The sequence below is a fragment of the Takifugu flavidus genome, chromosome 1 (genome assembly GCF_003711565.1).
Source record: "Takifugu flavidus isolate HTHZ2018 chromosome 1, ASM371156v2, whole genome shotgun sequence".
Lineage (NCBI taxonomy): Eukaryota > Metazoa > Chordata > Actinopteri > Tetraodontiformes > Tetraodontidae > Takifugu > Takifugu flavidus.
The window spans coordinates 12197017-12209453 of NC_079520.1; the positions used below are offsets into that span (position 1 = coordinate 12197017).

General features: G+C 46.6%; 1 protein-coding gene across 7 annotated transcripts in view; it reads left to right on the forward strand.

The window, feature by feature from the left end:
- The window catches only part of st6gal2a (ST6 beta-galactosamide alpha-2,6-sialyltranferase 2a), a 35382-nt gene that overhangs the window by 16106 nt on the left and 6839 nt on the right, over positions 1 to 12437 (forward strand). For 6 of the 7 annotated variants that reach the window (XR_008951824.1, XR_008951830.1, XM_057041421.1 and 3 more), the window contains exons 2-5: positions 6106 to 6162; positions 6238 to 7306; positions 9345 to 9442; positions 10342 to 10443. Coding sequence is in view for 5 of the 7 variants with exons in the window: in XM_057041421.1 (XP_056897401.1) it covers positions 6322 to 7306; positions 9345 to 9442; positions 10342 to 10443 (1185 nt within the window). In the remaining 2 variants the exon portion in view is untranslated. Of the gene's footprint in view, positions 1 to 164; positions 256 to 6105; positions 6163 to 6237; positions 7307 to 9344; positions 9443 to 10341; positions 10444 to 12437 lie in introns of all 7 variants that reach the window. The other variant, XM_057041756.1, reaches the window with a different exon arrangement.

A 12437-nucleotide genomic window follows, 5' to 3' on the forward strand; every position in this document is an offset into this window, starting at 1 on the left:
TGATTGCTGCATTAACGCTGTCTTTCATCTGCTCCCGCGATTGATTTAGGAGCACGGGGAGTGGCTGAGCTTTCCTCCGCAGCTGCTCCTTGGTGGTTGGTGCAACAAGAGATTAGAAGTCGCTGAGTAACGTTTAGTAACGTTTGCACTTCTTGTTTCTGCAGGCACATTTAGCTGCGTAGTTCCTGTTTTTGCCACATGATTGGCAAACATTCTGTTCCTGTTGAAACACAACCCAAGTCTGCTTTTGGCCTGGTGGGTAGTATAACAGCAACTGCACACACACACACACACACACACACCACACACACACACACACTAGAGGTGTTGATAACGTGGAAATGCATCTTCTGTCACATCACAGTTCAGGTTGTAAGATTTTCTATTTCATACCTTCTTTTTCTTTTCTTCTTTAACAGCATTCCTCCCTTTGTCTGCTCTTAACGACCCGAGAGCTCTTTACATTAATTTAAAGGGACAACTCCTCTAGATGGCGCTGTTGCTCCATCTTTTGTGACCTTCCACCTCCACCCACGGGTCCATATATTTGTTGTTTCTGGACAGTTTGGCTGAATTCTCATCAGGTTTAATGGCCACACTGTCAGTTGTTTTTTGTGTAGTCCATCATGTTTGTTACAGTTTCCAATACTGCCCCCGTTAAAATCTGCTGTTACTGCAACTGTTGCTCTGTCAGTGGAATTTATGAGAAAATCAATACATTTGATCAGTAAACAAAAGAATGCATTGATGTATTAAAGTTCAGCAAGAGTAGCCTGGATGAGATGGGAAATTCTGAGTAGCGTAGAGAATCTGGGCAAGTATCAACAAGTTTCACTGCAGGAATGAGGTTTCAAGGTTACCCAAGAGCTCATTGGCATGGAATTAAGAAGTTGTGCTTTCAGCATGAAATATTTCACATTTGAAGATGAGGATGGCCCCAACGACCCTGACTAGCTGGTGAGGCTTGATTTAAAGAGCTGTGAGATGGGGAATAGTTCAATTTTGCTATTCTTTGTGCATGTGTTTGTGTTTTTGACAAAAAGAAGTAAAATATCACCACCATGCTATTCTGTGCTATTGAATGCATTGTAGAGGTTGGACTATAAAAGCTTTTGGCTGATGTGTAGACAGACTGTGTTGCGCCAGATGGTTAGCTCTCTCACAGCTCCACCAGATTGGGAAGTGGCGCATTTTAATCCGCAGAATAGTCCGCATGGACCCAACAGACGAGTCTGGATCAGATGGGGAAGCTGCAACCAAACTCCAGAAAAGTGCCACTTTTCATTAGTGGAGAGTCTCACGTTGTCATCTCACAGGTTTGAGTGAGCTGATGTGTAAACGGAAATTGCTGCTTCCTGAGCGCACGCTTGCATCAGCCGCCCGTTGCTCGACTCTTCCCTTTCGTGACCTTGCCGGGACGTGTTATTTTGTAAGCGCTTGAACTGCTGCAGTGTGAATATTAAAGGGAAGTGGCTTTAAAGTTTTAGGGCAGGACCGGCGCCACTCTGGAAGGGTTAATATTTCATGAGGAACAAGCCCTTTTGGCCAGCGCCGTATTTGACAGAACCTACGCTCTTGTACATGCGCTCCTGTAATAAGCAGAATAAAAGAGGATGGCGTGTTCTCTGGACAGCGCCATCATGTCCTCACCCTGTCCTCAATGTCCCCCTGTGAGAAGGGATAGGTGGTTAATATTGGCCTTGTTCAGTAGTATTATGAGTGTCCTCTTTGGAATAAATTGAATCTCTGTTTGTGTTGTGAATGAGAAGAACAGAAGCTGTGACTCCTTCAGAAACCTCCTCAGACTGGCTCTTAACTTTCAAGAAAATGCAACTGGCTCATCCTCTGGCTCATCCTCTGGGCCCTCAGCAGGGCCCCTGAAGTGATCTTCAGGATTTCCAGTTTGATGCTGCGTGACTGGATTCCCTCAAGTAGTTTCCAGTCACCCAGCAGGAAGTCAGTGAATGGCTGGAGTTGAGTTCAGCCACCTCTGGCTGTGACTGTCCTCGTGATGTATGAGAAATATCACTGTGGGCAACAGCAAGGCATGCTGGGACTTTAGGAGCATGATTGCATTGTGAATATTGGGGTTTATGTGCTGTGTGTCCAACAGGTCTGGCGACCAGCCTTCCTCACTAGTGCCATTCATTTAGTGCAGAGGTTTGAGTGTTTCACCCAATATAGAGTTTATGTACACATGTGTACATGTATACATGTGTACATGTCAATATGTTTGTGTATTAAATAAAAGGGTGGTGGTGACTGGTCTGTTGGGAACTGGACTGAGAAGCTGAGGGTATGCGGTTCGAGCCCCAGTGTGGACAAATGGAAGGAGTTTTGCTAGTTGGGGAAGGTGCTGGAACACCTTCAGAGCACTGCCGAGGTACCCTTGAGCAAAGTACCAACCCCACAAATGCTCATATAGGAACTGGCGGTTCACCCTGCCTTCACCCACTGTGTACCCTCGCCGTGACCCAAAAAGGATAAAGCGTTTAAGAAGATGAGACTAATGTTAAATAACGAGCCTGTGCTCAGTAGTTACATGCAGTTGTAATAAAAGCAGCGTCTGTAAACAGGAACACACATCAGCAAATGCTGCAGCTCCCCGGTGCTGTTTGATTCTGAAGTGTTTTTTTTCCACTTTTCATCCTCTTATTTTTGCTGCATTTACTGTCAGGACATTTTTTTTTTAAATATTATAATGGTCATCTTTTTTATGAGGAATTCGTTGCACGGAGGCGAGAAGTGTTTTTCCACCACCTTTTTTATAACCGTGTTGGCAGCCGAGTGTTTGTATCTAAAGTATCGGAACCACAGCTGTTGCACCAGAGACTGACTCTAATTTGTGTCTTCATGCTGCAGTAATGGGTACCTGTTGTCGGGGCGAAAGAATAATAGGGATGATTATGGGAGCTTTGCCAGGAATCAAAATGTGGGCTGGCAGAGAACGGGAGGACCAGGTGTGCACGGCTGGATATTATGTATGCAAACAGTAGAAATAGTTTGCTCTAATGAAGTGGTCCAGTCTATAAGTGTCCTTCCTTGCAACTTCTATAGTTGAATGTGTTAAGTTTGAAATGTCCCCGTTAGAATCAGCTACGATGTTCTGTCTGCCACAGCGCCACCTGCAGGCTGAAGGAGTCCTCTCCCACGCAGGTGCATTCAGCTCAGCAAACGGGTGAGAGAAAGAGGGGGAAGCGGCTAATCTGAACACCAGCAAACCTCAAAAACACCAGCAAACTTCAACTCTTCCTGTACTTTTTGTTTAGTCTCATAAGCCGATTGTTGTGCTCACCCGCAGCCGTCTGCGCTGCACAAACACGCAGCTTTAGCTGTGACTTCGGGCAAATCACACGTAGCCAAACATTCCCTCTATATTCTGGATTCCGTTTTAACTAGAAAATGCCCACTTTTATTGTTTAAGGTTTACAAATGCATGTGCTAGTGCACACAAGCAAACAAGCCTTCAAAATAAAGCAGTGCAGATGTTTCATGACTGTACTCTTACACCAGAGTCGTTAAAGATTTCTAAAAAAAATCCCCATTAACTTTCCTGGATCAAAGCAGCTGTGGGGGCTCTGGAGTTCATAAAAATAACTAAACCTTTAGTTAAATATCATGTTTGGTTGGACTGATGATCCACGAGTTTCCTGTGACAAGGAATGACAAAGAAAATTGCCCATTATGACCTAAACCGTTGTTTCATCCATTCATTTACATGACGAATGGAATTTCCAGCATTTTCCTCCAAAAAACAAAACACCGATGCTTCTTCCACGCGTCGTCATTGACTTTTACTTTTGGACATCTGAGTCATCTGAAATGGTTCAGAAAATTATAGTGGATGTTTCTGTCACAATTCCCACCCTAGTGTCAGATCTCTTAAAAGTCTACCTTACTGTCAGTTCCTGAAGCCCTAACACATCTGTCTCTAACATCTGCAGCAGTATTTATTTTAATCGTCCGCTGCCTGATTGATGAAGAATGGAACCCCAGTGTGTCAGCAGAGTTTTCATTTGAGGTTGATGGTGATTTATGCTCCCCTACATGTTTTCCTGTCTGCCCATTCACTCACTTTCGCTCCTTTTCCCTCCCCTGCTGGTCGTAAACCACACAATAATCCTCCTGAGGGGAAATGACCTGATCCCTCCCTATTGCAGAACTTGTTGTTTTTTCATTTCCCCCCCAACACCATCTATTGAAATGTGCTCTTTCCTGCATTCGTCATCTCCTCCGGCCTTGTGCTGTGTCTGGTTTGCCGTCTGGCACTGACTGGCAGCCATCTTCCTCCGGTTTTGCTCTGTCTGCCCTCCTCCCATCCCTCCATCTGTGCGAGGCATTTATGCTGCTTTGCTGCAGTTATTGAGGCACACATCCTGATTGCTACCAGGTGAGGCGGACTGGCTGCTCTCACACAGCCGTGCACTGCCAGCCTCGGGGCTCACACCCGCAGACGCCGCATGGGGAGCGCGCTCACGCTGGGACGGTGTGGAGCGCTGCTGAATACAGATGGCCTTTGCATGATGACAGTCCTGTCATTAGGCAGCTGTGCTCCTTTCTGCTTGATTTGTGTGTGTGTGTGTGTGTGTGTGTGTGTTTTAGGGCATGCCACGTCCACAGTTGTCTTTTCCAGGTGTCACATGGCATATTTTCCATTAACATCTGACCTAAACATGGCAAACATGTTGAAACTGCTTCACAGGGGGAAGATGTCTCAGACCTATTCTGCTTATGTTTGCGCTTGAAGAATTCAACGTGCTGCATGTTTTCATAGTCGTTGTTTGTGCAGATGTCCTGTTCTGAATCCTCCAGTCCCTTTGTTTTCTCTCTCCCATAGTCTTTCTGCTCCCTCTGGCCCAGTTGCTACCTGCTGCTTGGACATGGCCTCTTGTACTGTATGGCCCTGGGAAAGACGGCAGAGTTGCCTGGGATCCTGTCTGCTGCACCCAGCAGACACAGGAAGCTGTAATTAGAGTGAAAAAAGGTTAAATGCTTTATTTCCCCCCTCACCCATCCCTTTTTTTTTCAAGACTAGTTTGCTCTTGCATTGAGACCAACGCTCATAATTATGCGTGCTGGGGAAGATTGTATTCCTCTAGATGTGAGGCAATTTAATGCCTCATTTATTTACCTTCATCGCTGCGTTTTTCACTCTGTAAGCCATTAGTGAAGCTAATGTGCCGTACAGCAGCTCGCCTGCTTAACGAAGAATGAAAATGAGTGCTATCTTTTTGACAATGGCACATTTCCTTTCTTTGTCCTGTGAAAACCTGCTGAAAGGAGATCGCAGCCTCTCGGTGCAGTCCTGGCCTTTTTTGGCATTGTTGGAGTCCTGGTGTCCACTGTGATGGGCTGTAGTGGCCCCGTGACTCTGAGCAGGAAGTGTCGGGGGTCATGAGAACAGTGAAGGAATGGATGGAGGGTCGGTGTCGTCATGAGGAAATGAGTAATGATTTGGTGAATGAACTACAGATGCGGGGGAACATGGAGTTTTCCTGTGATCTCTGAGCTGTCTGTGCAAGCTCTGATGGTGCACAAAGAGATTCTCATTTATTTATGTAAATAGATATTTGGGAAAGATGGGGTACGGCGGTGAAACAGCAACATGCAGCGAGGAAAAAAAGGAGCCCTGAAACTAAGCAGGATTTAGTTTTCTGGAGACGGATCAGTTGTTGGTGTTGAAGTGGGAAAAGGCACAGACAAACATCCCAGTGAGTCACGGTGACTAAACTTTTTTAAAAAAAGAAACAATTTCCATTGGGAGATGTTATCACACTGACCTTTATTTAATCAAGAAATTTGTTTCTGGGGTTTTTTTTGGAATGATTTGCATGCTGTGAGACATTTAAGGTGACGTGTAAAGGCAGTCCTCTAATACCAGCTTTGCATCCTAACCCTTGATTGAGGAAGCCATGAATTTGATTGTAGGTAATAGCTGGTCCTCGCCTTTTCCCTTCCTCTTTCTGTGTGGGTGGAGAGCGGCCCTGGTTTGCCCTGTAGGCGGTGTTTTCCTGTGGTGTCTCTGCTTGCGCTGTGTTTTCATGCACGCATTCATGCGTGTGCACTTTCGGCTCCGCTAATTTGGGCGTTTCCTCTTCTCCTCAGGGTTGACTTTTATCCTGGAGGAAGCCCGGTCATGAGGAAATAGAAGCATCTGTTCAGGTGAGTGTCTCCTCGCCTCACATTTACCCATGTTCTGTGTTTTCAGGACTAATTGATTCTTCTGTTCTTCTACAGGCCCTCCAGCTGACCTCTGGGCTGAGTCCTGGCCGCGAGGCTTTGTTGTTGGTGGGCCAGCTGAACAGGTGTGACTGAGAGGTAATGACGTCCTGGGTGAGGCAGGGGCGGAGGCTGGTGCTGGTGGGAATGCTAGCCTGGGTCCTCCTCTTTCTTGCGCTCCTCTCCTACTTCTTGGACGCCCGTGTGAACGAGCCCCTGACCAGCACTGGCTCCGTACTCTGCCAACACCCGGACACGCGCCGCTTGGCATCTATACAGGCGTCCCAATTACACAACACCAACCTGGGCCCACGTCCTGAACTGGCTTCCACCTTGACTGCCACATACACCAGAGATGAGCCAAGACCTTCTGCAACCCCAGAGTTCAGTCTGGAAGCGAGCCAGAGCCCCGATAGTGCACCGGTCGCCATTTACGGTGGCCCGGAGGGAATCCACCAGGACTACCCGGACCCACAAAGTCTGGCTGCCTGGTCCTCCTTTGGTACCGAGAATATCGGTTCTCAGTCAGACCCTGTCGTTCAGAGTCGGGAGAGAACTTCCCAGAACCACGGGAGCATCACCCGCTACCGTGGGGGGGAGGAGGAGGAAGAGGAAGAGGAAGAAAGGCAGGAAAACGAAGACGAAGATGTAGCAAACGGCCTGAGGAACACAGCGGCCAGGAAGCCTGGTGGTGACTCCTCAGAGCTGGAGAAATATTACTTTTCCAAATCCATCTCTGTTGTGCAGCGGCTGTGGCGGGGCCACGTGTCTGCAGACATGCTCAGTCCTCGGCTGCAACGCGCCATGAAGGACTACGTGAGCGCCAACAAACATCAAGTGTCCTACCGAGGTCGTCGGCGCCCCAGCCAGTCTGCTAAAGAACTGCTGTGTGAGATGAAAGCCCAGGCCCGCCTGCAGATGGTAGACGGGACACAACAGCCCTTTTCCTCCCTGGGCTGGGCCAGTCTGGTACCGTCCCTTCCCCTGGAGCAGCTGCACAAACATCCGGACCAAGGTAGCTTCAAGAGCTGTGCAGTGGTCACATCAGCTGGGGCCATTCTACGCTCAGGCCTGGGCAGAGAGATCGGTGAGTGGCGAGACGTCTTTAAATGTTCATCTGTGATGTGCCAGTTTCACATGTTTAGGTCAGACAACACAGCTGCAGCCTGTCTGCTGCCTTTATCATACGGCTGCTTCTGCAGACATTCAGTTTGTAGAGTCGTCTGATCATGGATTAACAGTGAATCAACACCTCTGAGTAACACCACTCTCTCTCTTTCTCGCATGTCTATATGTGTTTGCATTTCAGCGTTACATAGACCACAGTATTATAATATTCTTCCATCTTTGCTGTGCAAAAAGGTTAGGGTTTGGTTTAGGTCAGGGTCAGGGGTGGTAGAGGTTTAGTTGTGATGTCAGAGTTAGGGTAAGGAGTAATGCATTATGTGTATGGATGTCCTTGCAAAGATAGAAGTCTAAGGATGTGTGTGTGTCTGACACAAAGATGGAGACAGAGAAAGACTTTGGCAGTTCTTTGGTCACCGTGGAGAGTGTGAAGTCAGTGGCAGATGGCTCACTCAAGAGGAAAAAATAAAAAAACCACCAACCCCTCTGGTAACCAAACATGCTCTGTTGAATCGCACGTAGCCTCGGTGCCTTTCCTCAGCTGCTGCGAGCAATGCTTCAGGCTTCAGGCTTTGTTTCGCGCTAATATTTTAACATGTAAGTGCTGTCACAGGTGTCACTTGACAAAGCGAAGCTGACAAAATGAGGTTGCGTGCGTGCAGCCTGTGCATGTTGACATGGTGGTGACTGCAATGAAAACATCAGCGACCAAAGCTGAAGGATCATGACGTCCATCCAAAGTTTCTCTTTGTTTTTGTAAACCTCGGCAGGCTCATGTCTCTGATTAAAGATAATCCACAGCTAACAGAAGCCGGATGGATGGAAACATTATTAGGTCAGTGTGTCGTGGCCGTAATGAGCTGAAAGAGAAAAGTAGGTTTTTCAGCAGACTGGGCGACTTGACAGTTGTGATGAAGCTCACAAATCGGATTAATTATGGAATGGCCTCGTGCTCCTTGGAGGGAGGCACTTTTCTTTAATTTAATCGCAACCGTCAACTGGAAATCATACACATACCACCCCCCACACACACACACACCACACACACACACACGCATGTTTGTGCTCACACAAAAACTAACAAAAGGTTCTTCAAATAAACTTGGCAGCAGTAATTCATGTGAAATCAGCGGCAGATGAAGTCTTTTGTTCCGTGTTGTGCATCAGCCAGTGATGTTCACCAGTGTTTGGGGAGAGTCACAGCTTTGGGCTTTTGATTCGCTATTCAATATTATGTGTGACTGCCCTCATGTGGTGAAAATGTGAACTACACTCTGAGCACAACATCTTGAAACACAACCCGAAGAAATTGTATTTTAACCATTTTAAATTAATATTTACAGTCAGAGCCTCTATAATAATATGTAGAAACGGGCTAAAAGGATAAATACATACATTTCACAAAAAATAGTCCGTTAGTCATAAAATTTTAAATTATTAGACTCTTCATTTTACTCAGGTCCACATTGTTACAATAAACAACACTTTTAAAATAAAAACGTCTGAGTATTTATTTTATGTTTCTTCCTTAATATGATTTTGTAGAAATCTGTGTTGTATTAGTGTTGTATAGGCGACATTGGAGGGACCAAATGTTTTTCTCTGGAGCATTTTTCTTCTCTAATGACCAAACAATTCAGAAATGGAGCCATTGGAGGACACTTATCTTTCCGCTAGATGTGTTGCTGTTGGTTGTCACACACACAATTTTATACTTGAAGATGTCAGTGTGTAGACGAAGGAATCATCTCAGAGAGCGAGGCTTTCACAGCAAAATTTATATATAGAATTATTTCTTTTTCCTTTCTGATGTTTGATCGTCACTATTTTGCCTCTTCTTTTCAATCCCAGACTGTTGTTCAGTTCATGTTTTCAAGCTCAGTGCAGAAACAAATCTGGGCTACAATCTCTAAATAAAATGCTGCATTGTGAATAATTTCCAGAACATAATTTCAGCCTGTTACCTGCCTCCAGTCACTCGAGTGTGTTCCATCTTTCAGACGCTCACGATGCAGTTCTGCGTTTCAACGCCGCGCCGACAGAAGGGTACGAGAGAGACGTGGGGAATAAAACCACCATACGCATCATCAACTCCCAGGTGAGAGAGAGTCTGGCACACCAGATAATGCAAACACATCTGTCTCGAAGAAGAAGATCATCATTTATGACATCGTTTCTTTAACGAGGCGCTTCATCGGAGGTTGCTCTGTGGTGGATTATATCTCAGCTCTGTCTCCATTTCACAGAAAAGGTGATGGATATCTGTTAATGGCATTTCAGTCAGGACAGATGAGGAAGAAATAAAGATAAGATGAAAGAAAATGGCTCTTTGTAATGCTGCATTATGTAATCAAGGGGAAGAAGATCAAAGGATCTGGATCTGGATGGATGGATGGATGGATGGATGGATGGATGGGTGGATGGCTGGATGGATGGATGGATGGATGGGTTAATGGATGGATAAATGGATGGATGGGTTGATGGGTGGATGGCTGGATGGATGGATGGATGGGTTAATGGATGGATGAGTGGATGGATGGGTGGATGGGTTGATGGATGCATGGATGGATGGGTGGGTGGATGCATGGATGGGTGGATGGATGGATGATGGATGATGGATGGATGATGGATGGATGGATGGATGGATGGGTGGGTGGGTGGGTGGATGGATTGATGGATGGATGGATGCATGGATGGGTGGATGGATGGATGATGGATGGATGATGGATGGATGGATGGATGGATGGATGGATGGATGCATGGATGGATGCATGGATGGGTGGATGGATGGATGATGGATGGATGGATGGCACATGCAGGGAGGACACACAAATGAGTGACTGGTCCAGCCTTTATAGAACCAGACGAGTGTGTTCTGTCTGTTTTCCCATCTCAGTGTTGTCAACAGATGTTTGTAACCAGGCAACGATGGGTTCGGATGATATTCTCTCTTTTTTGTAGATCCACTTTGATCTTGAATCTCGTGTTTCTCTGCAGATTCTGGCAAACCCGAATCACCGCTTCAACACGAGCTCCCTGTATAAGGATGTGGTGCTGGTGGCCTGGGACCCTGCACCTTACACTCTCGACCTACACAAGGTACGCAGGCTCTGTCCCATTACATGTTTCATCTGCCTCTCAGAGGTAGCGTCTTTGATGTTAGTCACAGTCCATGTTGATTTGGGATTGATATTCAGGGATGGGCTTTGTTGTTCATTTTCTGACTGTTTTAATTATTGAATTGATTTCTTTTGGGTTGTAATGTTCAAAACAAAACAGCAAAAAAACCCAAAAAACCCAGCTGTCATCATCTGTTGAATCACCTTTCAGTTCTCAGTCTAGGAATAGAAGCACTGAATTTACATTTTCTCATCACTTCCACCCCAAAGTCTCTGCGGGGCTTATTTAACTGCCCCGGGCTGCAGGCTGTTGATGTGTTAGACAGCAGAACCCTGATTTAGTCAGGCTTCCTTCAGCAGTTGCGTAGCGGCTCAGTGCTGCGTGCTGTGATCTGTTTTCTATACGATCCTGTTCCACCTGACCGAAGCAGCTACGGTCCGTGTCGATGTTGACGCAGTTCCGTCTCGTGACTCCTTGGTTCTCTGTGACATCTGCGTTTCAAAAACCTCAATTGCTGACAGCAGAACATAATAAATGGTGCTCTCATGAACCTGAGAAGCAAACCTGTGTAGACAGGACGCAGCGGTTTGATGCTGGTCCAATCCGGGGCTTCCCAACGCAACGCTGAGGTCATCTCCTGGGGTGTTTACAGTCAACCCCGACTCTTCATTCTGGAGTTGAAACCACTTTTTATTTTGAGAATAAATTTTAAGAAGCATATGGTCGAATCATCTAATTAAAGAATGAAAATGTAATTAAACTGATTTATCTAAGCGGGTGTTCATCTTTTGTCTCTGGCCTCAGCAGCACATTATTATTCCAGATCACATCACATCTGCCTGTTTCCATCCATGTAGCGTGACTCATCTCCAAGTCCTGCTCATCTCTTGGTCACGTCCCACATTGATTATTAGGGTCCGTGCCTGAGCATCAGAGCGGCACTGCTGCTCATCGCTGGGGTGCAAGGTGCCCCCACCTATGAGGCCCTGAACTGCTCCTGGGTCTGCCCTCCACCACACAGTCGCCACAGCTTTGACTCGCTCTGAGCTGTGCAGCGTATGAGGCCAAAATCAAAAAGCTGGCCTGAACACTAGAGATGCCAACATGAACGTTTGACTGGACCCGGTTAGATGGATAAAACTGATGTTCAGATTCTTTAGCTGTAGCAACAGTGGAGGTGGAGCTGTCAGCATCAGGACGCTGAAGAAATTGAGAACAAGTACCGGTAACACGGGTCTGGAAGAGCTGCTGTTAAAGCTCTGTGTGTGTATGTGTGTGTGTGTGCTGGTAGCGGCGTGTGTTTTTTATTATGGCGGTGTTCTTTAAGAGCCGCGCTCGATGACTGTAATGAAGGATTTGTTCAGTAAAGATGATGCGTGTTGTATCACAAGACGCCGGACGACTGATGGAACTGTTTGATGGCGACGGCGCGGCGCGGCGCTCCGGTGAGCAAATCGCCTGTGACGCAGACATCAGCACATCAAAGGTTTCAATGATCCATGCGGGCCGCTTCACGTTATTCATTATTTATGAAATCGAAGAAGTTTCAACTAACAGTGGAATGAAATATCGAGGCTGGCTCACAGAGTTCTCAGCTTGGCCCACATGCAGCATCTCTGGAGCCGTGGGTGGATGAACCCTGGCTCTCGCCACCACTCTGCTGCCTCCTGGTGCTTTCTGTGCAGGAACTCGTTGTCTGTCTCACCGTGTCCGTGTCTCATTACACACGGGAGCCGAGGTGTATCCTCGGCATCATATACGGTGTTCGGGTTCCTCGCTCCGACTCATTCATCATCCTGCTGATGATTAAACCTTGTAACATAGAGCCGGGTTACTGCTGCACGCTGTCCGAGGGTTTTCCCTCCACTAATGCCGTCTATATTTGTTGGGATCCTTTAATTTCCTGCCACAAAGTCGGCTGGCTTTGGTGCCTGCAAGCACAAAAAGGCCCCCTGTTATATTTTGTCAGACTG